Raw genomic sequence first — 20107 nt, forward strand, 5'->3', positions numbered from 1 at the left:
ATAGAGGCTTCATCTGCCTCCCAGCTCATTTTCAGAGGTCCCTGAAGTCACCTTCCCCAGGCTCTGCCTCTCAGACCTGGTCCACAGCCTCTCCCTTTGTGTTTCTCACTTGGCCCTTTCTCTCCAGCTAGAATTGGGTCTCTAAACCATGGCCCAGACCTCAGGTTATCTCCGAGCAGGGGCAGACATGCTGGAAAACCTGTCCCTGGCATGTCCTGCAGCCACATTTACACCAAGCATCAATGACCATTTGTGCAGGGGGAGGTCAGCCCCAGAAAGGCCCAGGCAGGTCTGCATTTCATTTACAGGAGCTGTAAAAGTGCCACTTGGCCACTGGCTTTATGGCTTCGGATGGACGCCGGTGTCAAAGACGTTTTGGTGCAGGAGCCAGCTGGAGCCCAGCCAGTTTTACATTTAATCTTGCCTAGAAGTACAAATAAAGGGTCTGTATCTTCAGCGAGGGGCAGGCGCACCACGGACATTATTAAACCTTCTCAAAAATAAACTTCTGTCAAAGCTGAAGGGAGCCAGATTTTTTCCTGGAAAGTCTCAGCAGAGGCCCGGGGGTGGCAATGGGGCAGCCCCTCTGCTGCACGGCCCCTTCCCAACAGCTGCTCCGTGCCGGGAGCTCCTGCTTCCCTCCCACTGTTTGCTTCTTTTAGCCCCAAAAATGCCTGAGCAGCTCCTCTGGCAGCCGGTGCTAAACCAGCCCCGAGGATTCATCGCTGCAGTGCTGCAGGAGCGAGGTTTCTGCCTTCACAGACGGAAAATCACAGAATTGTTTGCAAGTTCTGCAGAAAAGCCCTTTCAGATCACCCACTCCAACCATGACCTCGGCACCGCTGAGCCCATCACCACCCCATGGCCCTCAGCACCGCATCCCCACGGATTTTAAACACCTCCAGGGCTGCTGACCCCAGCACTGCCCCGAGCAGCCCATCTCAGAGCCTGACAGCCTTTTCCATGAGTGTTTTTATTCCCGATATCCAACCGAATCCCGGCACAACTTGTGGCCGCTTCCTCCCGTCCCATCACTCGTTACTCGGGACACTGACACCGCTTCACTCCAACATCCTCGGGGAGAGGGGGGGAGGGGGGGGGCTGCACAGAGCGATAAGGTCGCCCCTCACCCTCTTTTCCTCCAGGCTGAACAATCCCCCACTCCCTCAGCCTCCCCCAGTAAGATGCTCCAGAAATCCCCGCCGCCCTTCCCACCCTTTCCATCCCCCATGTAATGGCTCCCGCCGGCAGCCCCGCCATGAAGGCGGCCGGGACTACATTTCCCAGAGGGCATCGCGGCGGGAAGCGGAAGTGAGGAGTGGTTGGCGGTGCACGCGGCGCCCCGGGGCTGGGCCGAGCGGGCCGCGCCATGGCGGCGGATGGCCGCGGGGGGCGGGAGCTGCTCTGCCTCATCCACCAGCACCTGCTGCGCGGAGGATACGCTCGGGCGGCCCGCGAACTGCAGGCGCAGACCGGGCAGGTAACGGGCAGCGCCGGACGGGGTGGTGGCGGGAGGCAGCGGGCCTCGGGCGAGTGGAGGAGGAGGGGGTGGGGTGGGTGGGATGCGTGCCGGTAGCGCGGGTACCGGGCTGGGCCTGGGGGTTCGGTGTGCTGGGAGGGAGAGAGAGAGGGGGTTCGGCTCGCTTCTGGGGGTGCCGAGCCCGTCGTGGCTCCGCACCGGTTCTGCGCTGGCCCATGCTGCACACACGTGCTGGCCCAGCCCCGCCCCGAGCGGGGACCCGCGGTCCGGTTCTGGGAAAGGAGGGATAAAGCTATCCGGTACCGGGGGGGCAGCTGCTCCCCCAATGTCTGCTGCTGCAGGGGAAGCCCCGGGTGCAGCGGAACGAGGGGGGATTTGCGGGGAGGGCCCGTTCCTTGTCCTGGGGGGGAGGGGTATGGGGGGTTCTGCTGTCTCCGGTTCCGTTCCGTTGGTTGCGTCCAGATCTGGGTCCGTGGCCTGAGTCCTCTTCCCTCTGCTTCCACAGAAGTTGCTCCCTTCCCTCGCGACCTCTCTTGAGGATATCTTCACCCACTGGGAAAAGTAAGTGGAAGGAGGAAGAGTCTGTGGGGTCCCGGGCTGTGTCACACGTGCCGTGTTTATTCCCTGGAGTTTCCCGGGATGGTGCCTGTGCTCCCCTGCCTTCCCTCCTTTCTTCTGCTTTCAGGCAGATTCTTTTCAATATGTTCATGATTACTTTGGGTTAAAGCATTTTTAGCTTGGAGATAAGGTTTTCGGAAGTTTCAAGAAGCTGATGGGGTTTATACTGGAGCGTTGTGGGGCTCTGAGTTGTGCCCTGGTGACAAAAATCTTTTCCCTGGTTCTGTTTCACTTTCTGTTTCGAGCCACATGCTTTGCAGGAGTATTGACCCAAGCACAGAGCATCAGAGCATGTGCTGAAATACCAAGGCTGTAACAGAGACACTTTACCCTTGGCATGGATCCCCTGTCCTTTGCTTGGAGGAAGTTCCTTGAGTTCAGCCTTTCAAGCCCTGGCATGTTCAGCCCCACAGCTTCCTGCACAATCATTCTGCTGGGTACCCTGGGTGAAGGTTTGCACCCACCCTGCCTGCTGCTCCCTTTGCTTTGGGGCTGGAGGGCAGTGCTGCAGAGAGGTTATTGCTGGAACAGGGCTTCTGTGCCTCTCCTGAGCAGTGCTGGATTCCAGGTGCTCCTCAGCATCTTTGCTTCCAAGAGGGTTTATGCTGGGCCTTGTGGCACTGCCCTGCTCCTTGCTCTTGTGTCCCCATGGCTTTCTGACTCGAGCTGGGGAAGGACTGGATCTAGGTGTGGATGTACCAGTGCAGAAACAGGCTTGTGGTTCCTCCCTCTAATTCATTGCTGACTTGGATGGAAACCTTTCTTTGCACGAGTTCTCCTGGGTGCTGCAGCAAACCCTTCCAGACACTGTTGCTTTTAAAGCGTGGGGGGTGGCAGGGTGCTCAGGTCACGTTTAATGTTGTAGCATCACCCCTTGGTTGTGGTCCCACCCCACAAGTGTCTCTTTTTCCTGTCCCCTTGGGGTTATGCCCGGTTTGGGGTCACTTGGCTGTAGCTCTCCTGGAGTGCTCTCCTGTGCATGAGCTGGGATTCTCATGGCTTGTCACTTCATAAACTTTTGGCCTGAAAATGCCTTGGTCATTGGTGCTTTCCTTCAGAAAACTCCTAGAAAGTGAACCTAAGGGTTGAAATATGCAGTTACTTAAGAGCAGCCTCCTTCTAGAGCTACATTGATCCTCTGGGGAGGCTGGGAAAGGTGCCTATGGGCAGGGGGAACTGGGTCTGCACAGTCCCAGGAGCTGCCAGAGCCCTCAGATTTTTGGGGCTGGTGCCTGTAGACACCTTTGTTTTCCTTCACATCGTGTCTCTGAGCCCCTGGCTGATCATGACAGGTTCTCACAGCAGTCTTGCTTGTGCTTCAGCTGGCAGTGGATCAGGAAGGTGTTGCAGTGTCACAGCTGCCTGTGTGGCTTGCTCTGTTATTTTATTAAAGTGATTATTATGGTAGTTACAGGACTTGGTAATAGCAAAGATGCCTTTGGCACAGCCTGCTTGCAAAATGCTTGCCCTGTTATAGCTGTGTTGCTGAAACACTCTTGTAGTAAGTACAGTTTTCACTAGTTTAAATCATTAAACTAATTTTATTTTAAAATCAGATGAACAAATAAGCTGAATTGAAACAAAAGTGTGTTTGCATCTGATAACGCTGTGTCTCGGGGTTTAGAACTGTTCCAGTTTGCTCAAGATTTTTTTTTCCCCCCCACATTTTGATGCAAATTCTGTTCCCCCAGAACTCCCTCAAATTCCAGGAGAAGAAAAGTGAGTGATGAGGAGGCAGCCATCCCAGAAAAAATCAGAGTTCCTGATCCTGTGAGCAGCTCTGAGAGCTCAGAGAAGGAAGAGGATGAGAAAGAGAAGGCGAAAGCTGCGAATGGTAGGAGCAGCCCAGCTTGCTTGGCTATAGAAGATATTTGTCAAGTGATGGCTATTCCCTTGTGCTCTTAGAAAAATAGGACAACCAATTTAGCACTCCCTTCTTGTTTGGAGATTCTGAGGAGCACAGATGTCTGCTGAAGCTAGGAAAAAACTGTTAGGTTTTGCTGGGGGGATGGGTGTTGCCACTTGGATGGAGCCCTGGCAACTTAACACTGTCCACTGTGGAGCACCTTCTGGTTGGTCCAAGGTGTCTGTTGGGCTAACAAAGGCAGGGCTGTCTCATGGATGAGGGAAAGACTTGTGAGTTGGTCTGGAAAGCCAGAGCCTTCTGTCTAGGGTGAGGGTAGATCCTGGTGCAGCTGATGTGGGGGATGTTGGTTTGCACAGTCTAACAGAAACCCCTGTGTCTGATACTTTTTGGCTCAGTCTCATCTGCTGTAGACCAGCTCTTGGAAACTTGCAGATCTTGGCTGGTTCCTTGTCTTGGTTATGGAGAGAAGGATCAAGAGTAAAGCACTTGTCTGCTGCAAGGGCAGTAGCAGAGGTGTTGGGTGTGCAGGTGTGAAGATGGGACCCCTGCCTGCTGTGGCCTTGCTGCAGACCAGAGGCTGTCTTGATGTGAGCCTCTCTCTCTCACAGTTTCTCTGTGGCTCTTTCCTGTGCAGCAGCCAGCCTCTCCCTGGCCACAAACTCAGGAGTGAATATAGAAAGCAGTGAAGATGATGACTCCTCATCAGAAGAAGAGACACCAGCTGGAAAAGGTGCAGCTATGGTAAGGCAGGACTTCTTTTGGCTTTGAAGGGTGATAATACTCTTGAGGCCACAGCTGTCCCAGACTCAATGGCATGTGTAGAATTCATATTGAAATGACCCACCTATGCTGGAATGAGCCTTCTCTTAGATATATGTCCCCCAAGTGCCTCCCTAAAGAGCTCTGTTGCTTGCCCAGGTGCCAGATTGCTGTTTAAGGTATGTTGTGTCCAATTTAGCTCCTTGTCTGCCCATAGACTTCTAATTGCTTTCATCTTCTGTAGGTGACACCGGCTGTGGCAGGTGGCAAAGTTGCCAACTCCTTGCCAACTCCTACCAAACCTGCTGCCAGCAGAACTCTGGTCTCCAATAAGCAGCAGCCCAATGCACCAGCTGTTTCTGCAGCACCAGCCAAGGCTGGGCAGAAACTGCCTGGTCCTGGGAAGCCTGGACCTCCTGCAACAGCCCTTGGCAAAGTAGGGCAAAGCAAAGCACCAGTAACAACCAAAGCACAGGAAAGCTCCAGCAGCAGCTCTTCATCAGAGAGTGAGGAGGAAAAAGAGACACAGACTGCAAAGACCCCAGCCCCCAAAGTGGGTAAGGAGCCTGCAGGGTGTGGAAAATGCATTTATGCTCCAGCTTTGTTGTGAATCAGGTCTGAGCTGTGCCTTCAGCCTGTTCTTTTCCAGCTCCCTTGCTGGAAAGCTCAGAGCAAAGCTTGTTCCTCGGGGAGGCTGTGCTAATACTTCAGAGCAGCCAGGTCCAGAGCTCTGTGGGATGAATCCAGCCTGCTTGCTCCCATTTCAAGCAGCAGATGTCTGTCTGGCAGCACACAGCACTACAGGGCTGGAGATAATAGCACAGCATATCAGGAGAAGATGCAGAAGTAATACTGCAGATGCTTTCAGCTTTTTGGAAAGGCACTGCAGCATCTTCTCTTTGTTCCCAGTTGCAAAGTGGTTTGGTTTTGAAGTCTTTAGGGAAATCTTTCTGACTGCTTTGAAGTGTGTATGTTGAGGGAGATGAGGAATAGATCCTAGAAGCTTTGAAAATGCTCCTTAGCTCATTGCCAGAGAGGGTCCAGGAAGGCTGTGTACCCCTGTAGGGAAAAGAACCCTATAGGGTTCTTCTTGGTTGGCCAAGAAGAGTTTCCCATCTCTGCCTGCACTCAGGGGAGTGGTGTTTGTGGGCCAACATTTGTCTAGAGAAGCTGTTCCCAGCAGGCCACTGATGCTTTCAACATGGCTAGGCCTTCTTTCCTGCAAATCCCTTTAGCTTTCTCTGAGATTTGATTTTTTTTTTTCTCCTGACTTCAGAAGCTGTATTTGCATGATGCTCTGGGAGCTCAGAGCAGGCAGCAGCTGTGACATCTCCTCACTTGTGTTTTAGAGTCAAAGCAGGTGGCTGGGGTTTCTGAGAGCAGCAGTGAGGATTCAAGCGATGAGACATCCGAGGAGGAGGAGACTGCAGCTCCAGTGGGCCAGGTAACCTCTTCAAGCCCAGTTCTTTGTCTCTGGAAAATCCTTTCCCTTGCAGGAGTGAGGACATGATGTAGTGTTGTATTCTCAAAACACCCCCTTCCCTGGATGTGTGCAATCCTCAAACCTATGGCCAGAGAAACCCTTTATGGCTGAGAACCCCACTAACTGCCACACCCATCAACCATTCCATCCCAGTTCCTCCTTGTGCCTGAGGCTGAGGGAGATCCTTTGATCTGTAGGAGGTGGTTGGTGTGCAGCTCCATGGATATAGCAGGCAGTCTGGAGAAAGTGGCTTCTGACCCTGTGGGTCTGATCCAACCTATACTGGCCCAAGTGGGCAAGGTAGCATTCTGTAAAACAGATTCCATGCAGTTACAGCTCTCACCCAGTTTCTTGTGAGGTGTTACCTGATTATATTATTGCTTTTTCTTCCCCGTGTTCCCAGGCAAAACCAGCTGTGAAAACAGCACAGGTTAATGCAGAACCTGTGAAAAGTAATGCTGCTGGTGCTGCAATGTCCCTCAAGAAGAATGCAGTGAAGCAAACAGCACCAGCACCAAACCAGGCCAAACCCACATCCGCAACAGTTCCTGGGGCTGCAAAGCCTGGTGACACTTCAGAGAGCAGCAGCTCATCAGACAGTGAAGATGAGGAACCTCCAGCAGGAACCCAAGTGTGTCTTTCTGAGTCTGTCTCTCATAGCAACCCCTCTTTGGAGTTGGGAATTTCAGTGAATAGAAAATTTTGTAACCACATGTAGTGTATAACAAAGTCAGGTTGGGGGTGGGAGGAAAGAGGCACAGGGTGTTTTATGGCACCTCAATGTCTTTGCTCTGAGCTCCAACTAAGCCATTTTGCCTTTCTTAAAAAAAAAAAAAATCCACCAGTACTTCTAAGTAAAAAACCTCGGCAATTATTTTCCCACCTGAAGAGGCAAATTGTCATGGTTGAATTTACCTCTTGCCTATAAATTGCAGTAAATAGTGGCTAATTTGTTGAACTCGGGTGCAGCTTAGCTTTCCTGCTGTGGAGAATGCAAAGTGCTTCAGTGTACCTCACTGGAGGGGACTGGTAGCATCAGCAGGCTGAGGAAGAATGTCTGGTCTTTCTTTTTTGTCTTGGGAAACTGTCCCCTCTCAGCTAGATGAAAGGAAGCCTTGTGTCTCCTGCCAGTTGCTAATCTTCCTCAAGCATTTGCCTTTCCCAGGGGGCTCAAATCTCTGGCCTTGGTTACAGTGTGAGCAAATGAGCTGCTGTGGGATTTTCCTTTATTCATGCTGGTTTTATCTTGCCCAGACGAAGACACCTCCAAAATCCTCCCAGGCCATCTCATCCCCAGTGAAACCCACACCAGCAGCATCGCTCTCCAGCAAAGCAGCTCCAGCAAAACCCCTTCCACCGTCCCAAGGGAAGCCAGCCCCAAAACTAGGAGTGCTGAAGCAGGCCAAAACCACGCTGGGGACGACTGCTGCTCCTGCAAAGCCTGCTGAAAGCACAAAGCCAACAGAGAGTTCTGATTCCTCAAGCAGTGAAGAGGAGGCTCTCCCTATCAGCCAGAAGGTAGGTGATGCTGCATCCAGCCTGGTGCCAAGGGGTGGGGTGTGCTAGGCAGTTGCTTAGTCCTTAAATGCTGCCACTGATCTCTTTGAAACACCAGTGGCATGTAGTCTGTTGTCTCATGGTTCCTCAGAGAAGGAAGATCTTTCATCCTACCTGGAAACAAGTACAGCCTACCTCCTCTCCCAGCTGTACCAGAGAAGGTGGGGGCTAACCTGCTGGATACCTGCTCTATATGTGCCATGACCCCCTGGAGTGGGCCTTAGGTGCAGGGTCTTGGCTCTCCTCTGAGGATTCTGGCAGGAAGGACCACAAACTCAGACTGGGCTTGAGTGGGTGTACTCAGAGGGAGGCAAATCCCTGAACCCTTCTGCATCGACTGAGCTGCAGGGTTCTTTGGGAAGTGCCCTGTAAGCAGCACTTTGAAGTCAGCAGCTATTATCTGCTGGGGAGGAAGGGAAACTGGGGGCAGAGCCTCACGTGTCCTTGCAAGGAGGCTCTTTGTCAACACGTCCTTTTGCTATTGACAGGCAGGAGCTGGAGAGGCTCTGCATTTTTGTCTTCATAGCCTTGGTCTGCTAAGGTGGGTGGAGGGGGACGCATCTCTTTAACAGTTGGCTCTGAGCTGCTCTCTCCCTGCGTGGTTATACGTCAAAATTGAGCTCTGGCTGGCAGGAGCAGCTATTCTGATAGCTGTGCCACAGGGTCTCTCACTGTAAAACTACTGAGGCTCGTCCATTTTAGCAGAGTGGTAGATAAAGAACACACTAGGGCAGGTTTGCTTCCTTCCAGTGTTGATTTGAAGCTGACAGCAGCAGGTAGCCATCTTGTCAACAGCTATTTAACCACTTCAGCATCTTCCCTCTTGCAAGCTGGCAATTACCCCTCAACAGCCACAGTCCTCAAGGAAGAGCTTGTCATCCCAGGAGCTCTATTTTTGCCAAACAGGCTGTTCCTTCCCATGTTAGTAGCCTGCAGGCAGAGACCACGAGGGAAGTCTGAAGATAGACAGTTAGGCTGAGCTGTGTCCACCGTCCTGTCCTCCCAGTCAAACTCTTCTTAGCTCATTCTCACCATCTGCTGCTTGGGCATATGCTAACCACTGACTTACTGTATCCTGCAACTTCCTCTGGCTTCTGTGCAAGATCCAAACAGATACAGAGCGTTGGAAGCTGCTTCATCTTTCCCTGTGGGGGTGGATTAGCACAATTAAAATGAACATCATGCTTAAATTGAACTGCTTAATTGGTATGTTTACCCCTGAACACTTAGAAATATCTAGTGAAAAAAGTTGACAAGTTGTTTGCATGTTTTGGGAGGGAAGGGTGGTGATGAGGGAGAGTGTGGATTGACCTTGAAGATGCTGTGAGCTGCTTTTCTTTTAGAACTGTTAATTCTGCTCTGCTTCCTCTCTCCTGGACAGTGTGGGCCAAAGATGGCACTTGAGCCCTGTGTGGCTTCTGCTTGCCAGGACTGGGCATGAGATGAATATGTGGAATGTTGGGAACCTGTGTGTCCATCAGCACCCCAGGAAAAGGGGTGTGGGCTGCACTGGTAGAAGTTTTGCCTGCAAGTTTTCATTATGGACTGTGAGCCCTGTGGGGAGAGGCCAGATCTTCCAGGAGATGGAGGGGTCTCTCTCCCTCCCTGAACCCTGCCCCTAGCAGGTGGCATTCCTGCCTTTGCTATGTCGTGGCACAGCTGAGATAGAGGTCTCAGTCCTGAGACCTGCACAGGCAGCAATGGAGGGAGTGTGGCTGTGATACTGTGCTGGGTGCATGTGGCTGCACAGTGCTTCCCCCTCTGGTCATGCAGCCCCTGGTGATGCAGAGGGACCCACGAGTGGCAGATGGGCCATGCAGGAGCTGAGTTACTGCTCTGTACTGAGCCACATGCAGCTCCTGGTTTGGGGGCTGGAGGGGGAGCAGAGAGAATGATTTCCTCTTGAATTCCTTTCCTCCTCTCTGAGTTGCTTCAGTATCTGTGACCCTTCAAGTTGTCAGAAGCTCTCCACCTGTGCAGTTTCTCTCTCTGGGTGTAACTCAGCCACGCTGCTGGTCTGATCCCACCTGGGACCATGCTGTAGGATATGGTGCCCGTCATCCCTCTGGCAGTGACCAGAGATGTGGTGGGTGGAAGGACTGTGGCCTCCTCCCAGGAAGATTGGAGGAATCCCAAGGCTGTGCAAAGCTTATGGTGGTTTCTCTGTGGAAGCTGTTACGTTCTTTCTGTGTCAGGATGCCTCTGTACAGCAGCTCTTTCTCAATGTCTTGCCAAGTTAGAAGACAAAGCATCCCTTGAGACATGCATCCAAGAAGAGGGAGAAACCAGTCTTGTGGCAAGGAAGTCTCAGTAGTGAGCAAGTGGAGTCTGATCTCTGTAGGCTGTTCCCTTGCACAGCAGTGCCTGGGACAAGAGGGAGGAGAGCTTGCTTGTTCAAGTAGAGCGTGTGAATTGTGCCTGTTTCAAGTAGTTCTCTCTCTTCAGTACTGCCAATCTGGACTCTCTCCTGGAGGCAGTGACTCACTGGTATCAAAACAAAACAGACAAGTGAGGTTTGCAATTTTCCCCCTTCCCAAGTGCTGGTGGAGCTTTCTGTTTCTCTCAACGGAGTCAAAATGTGCTTGGCTTGTTCAGAGTGCTGTTCTGTAGTGGGATAAACATGCAGATGCTGTTGTCTGTTTAGTGTTTGGCTTGGAGATGATAAACACTGCCCCAGTGGCAGCCTTTGGTGGGGCTGTGCCAGGAAATGTGGTGAAATCTGTCCTCTAGGAAGGCTGCTAGGCTGATGCTCGGCTGCTGGCCAGGAGCATCCCCCAGGTGGGCAGGCACTGCAAAAATCCTCCTGATCCTCTGCTGCAGGTTAAGAGAGGGCATCCCTGCATTAGCAGCATGACATGGCTGGGAAATGGGGGTGGCAAGGGCTGTGCAGCAGGGCAGGAGTCTCTCTCATCTTCTTGCAGTAAGCCTGGAGACAGAGCACTGAATTGAGCTGCCATCATGTGTGGGTTGCATGGGGTCTGCCTGCCCTGGCAAGCACAATGTGCTCTTTGGCAGAGCAGCCCGGAGATGAGCAATGAGCAGAGTAAACTGAGTACAGAGCACTGTGAGCCTGGAGAATATCTGCAGGTGGTGAAGTTACCCCATCTCTTGGCAAGCAGATCCCCTGCCACCACGAGCTTTTAGCCCCTTGCAGGAGCAGTGTCCACTGCCCTTGGCCAAAGCCAGGGTGGGGTCTGGGAAGAGATCATCTCACCTGGCCATTGTGTACCTTCCTAGTGCTGAAACACCACTGCTTTGGGGCAGTGGCTCATGGCCTGGGACATCAGGGTGTTATGGGGTGCTGTAGAAAGGCACAGCCCAAGTGAGTTGCAGGATTTTTTTTCTTGTCCAGAGATTTTTCTGGGGTTGGAACTAGATGATTTTTAAGGTCCCTTTCAACCCAAACCATTCAATGATTTTATTTTTACATTCTTAGAGTGGATCAGTTTCCAGGGTGGGTTCCAGCCTGCTCTCTGTACCCCAGACTCCTGTGCCAGCCCTGTCTATACTGAGCTCTCCAGCAGTTCTAGGGTGTAGCTCCACTTACTTGTCTGAATCTTCCAAGTGATTTGGCACAAGGCTTCCCACTCCTGCTGATTCCCCAAGCTGGGAGGACATTGTGCTTGAATGACAGGCTGCCTTGGAATGGGGGTCTCAGGGCTGCAGTGCTTCTCCTGCCCTCAGGCTCCTGTCCAGCCAGTGTCTTGGCCTCAATAAGGAATTGCTGTTAGAAGCACTGTTAGTCCTGCAGGCTCGTGCAGTAAAACACGTTTGGGCTTCATGTCAAAAGCATATTGCTAAATGCAGTGGTATGTGTCCTCAGCAGCTCACTCCAGGCAGTAACTGAATCCCCTTCCAAACTTTACATGCCATGGATGGAGTGAGCATCAGTAACAGCTGTGTTAGGTTAAAACAAAACCCAGCTTGAGCTGAAACTGTACTTAAACTCCTAAACAACACCTGTACTAATACTACCTTTCTGGGCCTGTGTTTCTTTTTCATTAAGAGGTTAACAGAACAGCCTGGACCTGTTCCCAGCCTGAGCCAGGCTGCTAAAACTGGGCCAACAGAAAAAGCAGTGGGAAGCACCTTGAAAAGCCAGGTCTCAGAAAGTGATAGCAGTGACTCATCTGACAGTGAAGAGGAGTCCCCTGCAGCACAGACGCAGCCTCTGCAAGCTGGTAAGTCTCCTGGTATGGCCAGGATCCCTCACCTGTATCCTCATGGGTTTCCTTCTCTCCCCTGCATGTCCACAGCCCAGCCTGCTGTGATAGCTCCTGCTCTGGACAGCGTGGAAAGTAACTTCCTCATGGTGACAATTTCTGATGCTTTTCCTGCAGCAAAATCCAATGCTGTGCCCCAGCCAACAAATGTGAAGAAAGCAGCAGCACCAGCACCAAACCCTCCACCTGTGGACAGCAGTGATGATTCCAGTGAGGATGTGGATTCAGAGGAGGAGATAGTTCCTCCTTCCCAGGTAAGGAGCTGCTGACCTGCTGGATGTGGGCACTGTTAGTCCTGCACTCTTAGGAGGTCTCAGGACTTGTGAGATGGTGGTTGGGTGGGTGATGAGGGGTACAGAGGAGCCCTCCTGTTGGCTGGGTCAGGTTTTCTTGGTAGCATCCCTGGGTCTCCCTGACCTTGCCTCTGGGTGCACATCTCAGCCATAGCCAGCTTGCAGTGTCTGAGGGCAGTGGAGGGTGTGATGTTTTGGCAGGAAGATGAGTAGATGCACAAGCCCAGGCCTCCTCTGGGATTCTGTCCTGTTTGCCCTACTCCAGGGAGTTGGGCTGGAAAAGCAGCCAAATCCTTGCAGGCAGAATCTTTCCATGAGCTGGGTTGCTCTAAGGCAACCCACGCCATGGTTCCTCCCACACCCTTGGGTGGGGAGCAGCTGGAGCTCTCTGGACAACCCTTCCAGCAGCCCTGGGAGGCTGGAAGGCTCTGTCCTGAAGGTTAGCACAGCAGTCCTGCTGCCTTTCAGCTGAAGGAGCCAGACCCCTGCCTTGGCAACCCAAAATCTGTGCTGAGATACAGCTGAGTTTCATGGAGCTGATCCCAGCCCTCTCACCTGAGTCCCTTCATGTCACATCTCTGAAGTGTTTCTGTGCCAGTCCTGCAGGGCCACATCTGAGCTAAAGACCTTGAGCTGCCCTGGTGTGAACCTGGCTGCAGCTTGAGTCTTGGAAAGAAACCACATGAAGAAGCACTGACTGAGGAATGTGGCTACTGTTCCTTTGTGGTGGTGGTGGTGGCTTGGCTGGTGCTCTGAGCCCAGGGCTCAGTGGTCAAGCATGCTCCTTGTCCTGCACGTCCAGGTGTCCCCTGTCTGCCAGCACCTTTGCTGGGAGAGGGGGATTATGTGCACTCAAGGAAACCCTTCCCCGTGTTGGCCTGATGCTCTGGCCAGTGGAGAGGCTGTCTCCCCCCATCTGGTGGGCAAGCAGCCAGCCTGCACAGCCCTTGATTACAGCATGTTTATAGAACCAAGATTGTATAAAATGAGGCAGTTGCTGTAACTTGAGCTTTGTGTGAGAAGGCTGAGAGCTCACATCGGATTGGTGGCTCTCTGCATGGTGGAGCATGTCCTCCTTTCCTGCAGGCCAGATGTGGTGTGAGGGAAATGTCAGCCCACAAAGGCCCAGCTTGTCAGAGGTCTGGAGGGGGGGGCTGTTCACGTAGCCTCATTTGTAACACAAGCCAGGAGGCTGAGCACTCTTCCTTTCTCCTGCTCCCTCTTCTGCTGGCATCTGTGTCTTGGACCTGATGTCAGTGTCTTATTTCCATGCCCTTGGCTTTTCTATTTTTAATCCCTCTTACCTTTAGTTTGATGGGAGGTTTCAAATGTGAGGCAACAGAATTGCTTCTTGCTAATTTGCTCTGTAATCTGTTGCTTCCCTGTAGACCTGAGGACAGATTTGCCCTGTGGTTGGTGTCTTTTCATTGTTTCTGTTGTGAATTAACTCTTGATGCGTGATTTTTTTAGGGAGTGGGAGGCATCCTGGAATCCAAAGTGGCCACTTTGCAGAGCAGGGTTTGCAACTGCAGTCTTGCTGGTACTGCAGTGAACAGGGATCTTGCAGCCTACAAGCATACCACATATCACATTTTCCCTGCCTTCCCTCAGGGTGGGTGCTTTTGGGGCACTGAGCTTTAGGCACTCCTGGGGTGCTGGCCCTCCCTTCTCTGCTCCTGGCTGTGCCAGAGGCCCTGCTCAGGGGCTCACAGGAGACAGAGCTTGCCTGCAGCAGGGAAAAAGAAACAACAAATGTGAGCCTTGGTGCTGTGCTGAAAATGATGAAGGGCTCAGGAGTTAGTGATGGATTGGTTGGTGTATGTTTCTGCCTCTCTTTCCTCCAAGTTGTGCTCTGTCCTGATTTTCTTTGTCATCTATTTTAGAGTCTGTTCCAGCAGAATGTCAAAGCAGCCAAGGTTTCAAGCACAGTGGCTGCCAAGGCTAATGCCACACAGGCTCCAGGCAAGGGGCTAAAAGCTTCTACTGTTCCCCAGCTCAGCAGAGTGTCTGAGAGCTCCAGCAGTGTCTCCTTGGAGCACGGCACACTGCCTGGAGAGGTAATGACAGGGGAGTGAAGCAGGGAGCTGCCCTGGACAGAGAGGGCAGGAGGGTCTGCTGGAGTCTGAGGCTGGTGCCATGGCCCACCAGAGGGAGTGAGTCTGTGGGAGGGGGGAGAGAGGGGGCTGCTCTCTTTAAACCACTGGTACCACACCAAAAGGTGAGGTGGATGACCAGAAGGTATCCATGGAACGTCTACTGTTCTTGCCTCCCAACTGGATGACAGGTTTCTTCCTGCTTTAGTGATGGCAGTGTCCTGTACAGCCAGGAGTTGTCTGCCACAGCTGCCTGCTTCATCTATCAGCTGGGGGAGATGGAGATCTCCATGCCCTGCATGTGAAATTTTGGGGCTGACCTTGGCACAAACTGGAGCAGAATGGCTTAAGAATGGCCCAGGAGTCCAATCCTATCTGCTTTTTATGGTTGATGGGTATGAGCAGTTTATTCTTCCCTACAGATGAGTTTCATCTTCCTCTCCCTAGGCCCCCACTCCTTCCCTGAAACAAACCGCTCCAGTGGGAAAAGCTCCTTCAGCCAACAATGCCATCCCTCGGGCTGCTTCACTCCTGGGAAGTCCCACCACCACCAAGTCAAGGAAGCCAGGGCTGCAGCCAGCACAGGACACCCAGCTGAGCCAGGCTGTGCCCCCCACCCAGCCAGAGGAGACCTCAGACAGTAGCAGTTCCTCAGGCAGCGATGAGGAGGTGCCCAAGCAGCCCCTCAAACCTGGTTAGTTCTCCCAAGATGCTCTCAGTGGTGCTGGCCAGGCTGGGGTGGGAACAGTGTTTTGTTGTCCTGTGGGAGGTGTGTCACCTTCACTTAGTGCTTGGAAGGGTCTTCCTTCTCTCCAGCTTGGCAGAGCATCCCCTTTCTTTGGAGGCAGAAGGCCTTTTGTTGGCAGTAGCTGTGTGGGGTAGGTGAGCTCAGCCCCAGGCAGCATGGTGGGTTTAATGAGATGAATTCTGCTCCTCCAGCAGGCTCGTTGCAGAAACCAGGAGGGACCCAGACAACCCACAGCTCCTCCTCAGAGTCCAGTGAGGAGGAGGAGGAGGCAGCATCACAGGTATGGTACTGGAGCAGTCTGGGATCCTCTGGGGTCTGGCTCCTGAGCCAGGACAGAGAGAGGATTGAAATCTCAGACATAGCAAACGGGGTGCCAAGTGGGTTTGCCAGCACAGAATGGAAGGCACCCCAGTGCAGTGCTGTGAGCAGGGCCTTTTGGTGGGGGCAGAGAGAGGTTTCTGAAGCTGGAATGCTGCCACAGGCAGCCATGCCTTGGGTCCAGGGCTCATGGTGCCTTCCCCAGGGGGAGGAATGGGAGGTTGTGCCTTGTAAGGGTTAAACCAGGAGAACTGGTGCACGGTGCCAACAGCAGCAGGATTTTTTTTTCCTCACTTTTATTTGTAACTTAACCCGTGTCCCAGCTATTAAATTCCCTTTGTAAGTAACGTGCAGGGCATGCAGCACATCTGCAGTACATTAGCTGTGCGTGGGTGCATGCTAATGGCCAGGAGCCTCCCCCAAGCCTGATTTACTGGGCCAGAACAAAGAGGAGACCCTCTTGCTGTCAGTTCTTGCTGCTGTAAGCTCAGCCAGTGTCTGCCAGTGCTGCCCCCTGCTCCTGGCAGCCCTGGCCTCTCCGCAGGGCTGGCTGAGGGGTACAGGATCACTCTGTGGGTGGCCAAAGATGGGCCCTTCACCTGGAGTATGGGGTGGTAGCAGCAGAGACAGATCTGTCTGTCTGGTAAAATGTGTGGGAGGGTGTGATTCCTCAACGTGTCTGTGCTGTTTCAGTCCGTCCTCACAGGCTATCTTGGCCACTCCAGTGCCCCAGCAGCACCTCAGGCACCAAAGATGGTTCCCCCCCAGCCTGCAGGCAAAGTGGGGCAGGGGAAGGCAGCTGTGGCTGCTGCAAACTGCCTCTCCAAGGCCTCTCTGAGAGCCAACAGCTCCAGCAGCTCCAGCAGTGACTCCGACACAGACATCCAGGTGGCTGCAAACCACAGAACAGGTGGGTCTGCTGTGACAAAGTTGGGAATCTCCTTATCCCAGGAGGAAAGCCGTGCTGGGACAGGGATGGTGACATGGGGATGGGCCCTGTTCCCAGTCTGTCTCCACTGCAGAGCCCACTGGTGGAGTGCTGCTGCCGTCTGCTGGCCTCCCCTGCCACCACACAGCTCCCTCCTCCAACACCCCTTCTGCCCTGGCTGCCTTGTGAGGCTCTGTGCCTCTGCCTCTTCTAAGTCCTGCTCTATCAGCACTAATTAATACAGTTAATGAGAGTAAGCAGGGCTCTCCCTAAAACCTGTGCCCACAGCACTCGTGTGCTGTGGTAGAGATGGCTCCTGGGGAATGTTTAAAAACTGGCTGAAGATGTGCTGCTACACAGTGCTGGTACTGAAGCCTCCCCTTGTTTTTTCTGTGTCATGTCTGAAAGGCAGAGAAAGGGGAGCAAGTGGGAAGACCCACGGAGAAATAAAATATCCTGACATCCCCCTGTCATCCCAGTTTGTTGGCAAATTGTAAAACTCTGAGCCAGAAGCTGTTCCTGCTCTGGTGTGACCTTGGTGCCTTCAGATGAGTTCTGGCCTGCTCCAGAGGCTCACATGGGTTCTTTTGGCCTCTTGGGCACATGGTTAAGTTGTGCAAAGGGCTGTTGAGGTCAGAACTCAGGCTCTGCTGTAGTTGGGATGGCCAAGCAGGTTTAGCTTTTGGGAGAGAAACTTGATACTCCTCTTCCAGTGTGTATTTCCATCCTCCATTAACTCTGTGGTCTACATAATGAGGGTTCCCTGATTTTTCTTCTTTATTTTGTCACTGTTTGCACAGAAAACAACCTCCCTCCAGGGGGGGAGGTCAACAGAGCCTCCAACAAAGAGAAGGTGGCAGGAAAAACGGAGCCAGGTCATTCCAGCCTCAAACCTTCCAAACCTGCCAAACCTTCCCCAGTCAAGAAAGCCCTGGCCGTGAAAGAGAATGATGCTGGGGCAAAAGGGGCCCAAGTGATCCCAGCACCAGATGCAGTTCTGTCCATCCCACAGTCAGAGGAATCAAGCTCAGGAAGTGAAACTGAGGTCACTGCTGCCAAAGTTCCTGCAGTGCAACCACTGGAAGTGTTGGACGGGAAGAAGAAGAAGAAAAAGGAGAAAAAAGAAAAGAAGGAAAAGAAGAAATCATCCTCCACAGCAGACAAGGCTGTGAAAACACCTAAGAGCAAAGACAAAGAGAATAAAAAGCAGAAAACATCTCAGAAGCGGAAACTGCCAGGAGAGGATGGAGCTGCTGGGCAGCCCAAGGAGAAGAAGCAGAAAGGACAAGCTAATGAAGAAGTACCCAAAAAGAAAAAGAAGAAAGCAACTGGTGACCTGGAGAAGTTGCCAGGCAGCAAAGAAAAGAAAAAAACAGCTAAAAGTAAGCATTCCTCACTTGGGCTGCATTTGCTGTAGGTTCTTGCAGCCGATGCATGTTCAGCTTCTGCTTTCCTGTTAGCTTTCTGCTTGGTTACTTCCCTCTTGGCCCACCCAGAGCCAATGCCAAGTTTCTAAGCCCCCATTTCAGTGTTTTTCTGCATTGTGTTGCAGACAGCAACCTCCTGCCCCTCTGTCCTGTGTCCAGCACAGTGCATGCTGTCCCCATGCATCTTCTGTGGCATGACCTGTCCCTCCAGCACTTTCTCCTTTCCTGCTCTTTCCCCTGGGTGGGAATGTGTGCATGGATGGTGGGGTCAAAAACCTCTCTGGCTCAGAAACAGCAGAGAAACAAGCCCTGGGTGCAGCTGCCTTGTAGCAGGGTTCTGCCCTCACCCAGTTACTGCTCTGGAAAGCTTGCTCAGGTTCAGATGTGATCAAAAACTGGAGCTGCTTCTCCCACTCTCTGCTCCATCTCAGAGGCTAGCAACAGCAGAGCCCTTCTCATAGTTGACTTTTCTTTCTTTCTTTCTTCCAGAAAAAAAGATGGGAAAAGAAAAGAAGAGCAGCAAAAAGGTGTCTTCAGAGGGGGAGCCTGTAGCAGATGGCTCTGCTGAGGTTCACAAGAAGAAGAAGAAGAAGGTTTGTGCAACAACTTGGGATGGGTATGATGGGGAGAGGTGTTCTGAATGCTGCTCATCCCTGCAGTGTGCCAGGATGGAGAGAAACAGAGCCATGTCCTGGCAGTACAGAGGAGGCTGCAGTTGACTGTGGCTTGTCTTGAGACAAAGACCAGGGGTGACCTTTAATTGGTTGGGTGGGGGTGGCTCAAAGAAGGGCTTGTTCTTATGTTGTTCCCGGAGGAGATCTGTTTCCCTGGAAGAGTCAAACCCAGGGCTCCTTCTGGTAGCAGAGAACCTGCCCAAGGAGTTAAGTGCTGTTGTTCATCTCTGTTCATCTTGTTGCTTTCATCAGAAAATGGAAATCTTGAAGGCTTGGCAGGCTACTGCCTCCCATCCTGAGGGCTAGGAAGTGGGGCAGAGCGAGACTATAAGATGTTCCCACAATGGTTATGTCCCTGTAGAGATGGTAGCCAAGAAGCCTCTGTGGCTCCTTCATGTTTGTGATGCAGATGATAGTGATTTATTTTTCACCCTTTACTTTTCAGAAAAAGAAAACAGCTGAGCCTGAAGGACTGTGAGAAGGTACATGGCCTGTGGCGACTGTTGGTACCTCTGAGCAGCGGTAACCTTGGCCAAATTCAGTACTCCTGGGCTGGTCTTGAGGAGACAGTGTGCCCTCTGCCTGCTTGCTGAGTCAGCCTGGCCTTAGATTAGAGGGCCAGGGAGTGGAGCTGTGCAAGGAAAGTCACACAGCAGCGTGCTGGCTTCTCTGGATGTGTTTGACCTCAACTCTTTAGCTGCTGAGAACTGGATGTCTCTCAACTGGATGTCCAGCCTGGACGTTTTTGTCCTCTGTCATCAGCAGAGATGAGCGGTCTCTGGCAGTGTCACTCTGTCCCTGCTGACCATGGGGAGCTTGGAAAAGTAATATGGAATAGCTGATGATGTTGTAGCCACCTGGAAGTGGACCAGATGACTCTGCCCCTGCTCTGCTCAGCTGTAAGGCTGTTCTCCTCCTCCCCACCCCTAACTCTTTTAACTCCTCTCCCCAAAGGTACTGCATCCCTGTGATTAAGGATTTGTGGGTGAAGATCAAACAGAAGAGAGGAAAAGGAAGCTCATCAGGAGAATTCCAACTTTTTTTTTTAAATAATAATTTATAACTTCTTTTAACTGTGACTTTTAAAGCAGAGCCGTGTAACTTTCTGCCTCCTCCTGCCCTGCTGGGGCCCAGAGAGATGTTTATTTCCCCTCATGGCTCACCGGTTGCACAAGAACTGAACTTCAGGAGTCAGTTTGACCAGAGCCATCCTGCAGGAACTGCTTTCCTCCTAGTTGACACCCAGCCATCTGTTTCTCTTTCTCATCACAGAGCTATATTTTTAAGAGAAAGTTTTACCTTTGTTTTTTTCTTTCCCCCTTCTGTGATTTGTGGTGTCAGTCCTTTTGCTACTATGGAAGAGAGAGAGCTCTCGGGTTTACTTTTTACTGACAACAGTGGTTATCATGGCCCTGGAGTTGCACTGAACAGCTGTGTCCAGCAGCTGTTCTCGGCCAAGACGGTGTAATTTTTTGGTGGGTTTTTTGTTTTGTTGTTTTTTTTTTTTTTTATGGAATACAGAATAAAAAAAATTAAGTGAGATTTCGCTTCAGCTTTTTGCTTTACTGTGCTGGGATGCAGGGGAAAGTGAACAAGAGGTGGGCCAGGAATGTGTCTGGGAGTGTGTATGGCCTTGGCA

General features: G+C 52.1%; 1 protein-coding gene across 7 annotated transcripts; it reads left to right on the plus strand.

Moving 5' to 3' along the window:
• Positions 1-1347: 1347 nt before the first annotated feature.
• Positions 1348-20010, plus strand: TCOF1 (treacle ribosome biogenesis factor 1). 7 transcript variants are annotated; one of them, XM_030458791.1, is made up of 18 exons: positions 1348-1480; positions 1986-2041; positions 3790-3932; positions 4600-4706; positions 4969-5281; positions 6074-6168; positions 6611-6838; positions 7462-7725; positions 11771-11945; positions 12105-12241; positions 14164-14337; positions 14821-15067; positions 15313-15401; positions 16133-16349; positions 17168-17749; positions 18284-18387; positions 18914-18950; positions 19423-20010. In XM_030458791.1, the coding sequence occupies exons 1-17, from the start codon at positions 1370-1372 to the stop codon at positions 18944-18946; spliced, it is 3075 nt and encodes a 1024-aa protein (XP_030314651.1). In that variant the 5' UTR covers positions 1348-1369; the 3' UTR covers positions 18947-18950; positions 19423-20010. The 7 variants fall into 7 exon arrangements, with proteins under 7 accessions (XP_030314651.1, XP_030314653.1, XP_030314656.1 ...); XM_030458793.1 differs by having other exon boundaries at positions 18917-18950; XM_030458796.1 differs by having other exon boundaries at positions 18920-18950.
• Positions 20011-20107: the final 97 nt, after the last annotated feature.

The sequence above is a fragment of the Calypte anna genome, chromosome 13, assembly GCF_003957555.1.
Source record: "Calypte anna isolate BGI_N300 chromosome 13, bCalAnn1_v1.p, whole genome shotgun sequence".
NCBI classification, from domain to species: domain Eukaryota; kingdom Metazoa; phylum Chordata; class Aves; order Apodiformes; family Trochilidae; genus Calypte; species Calypte anna.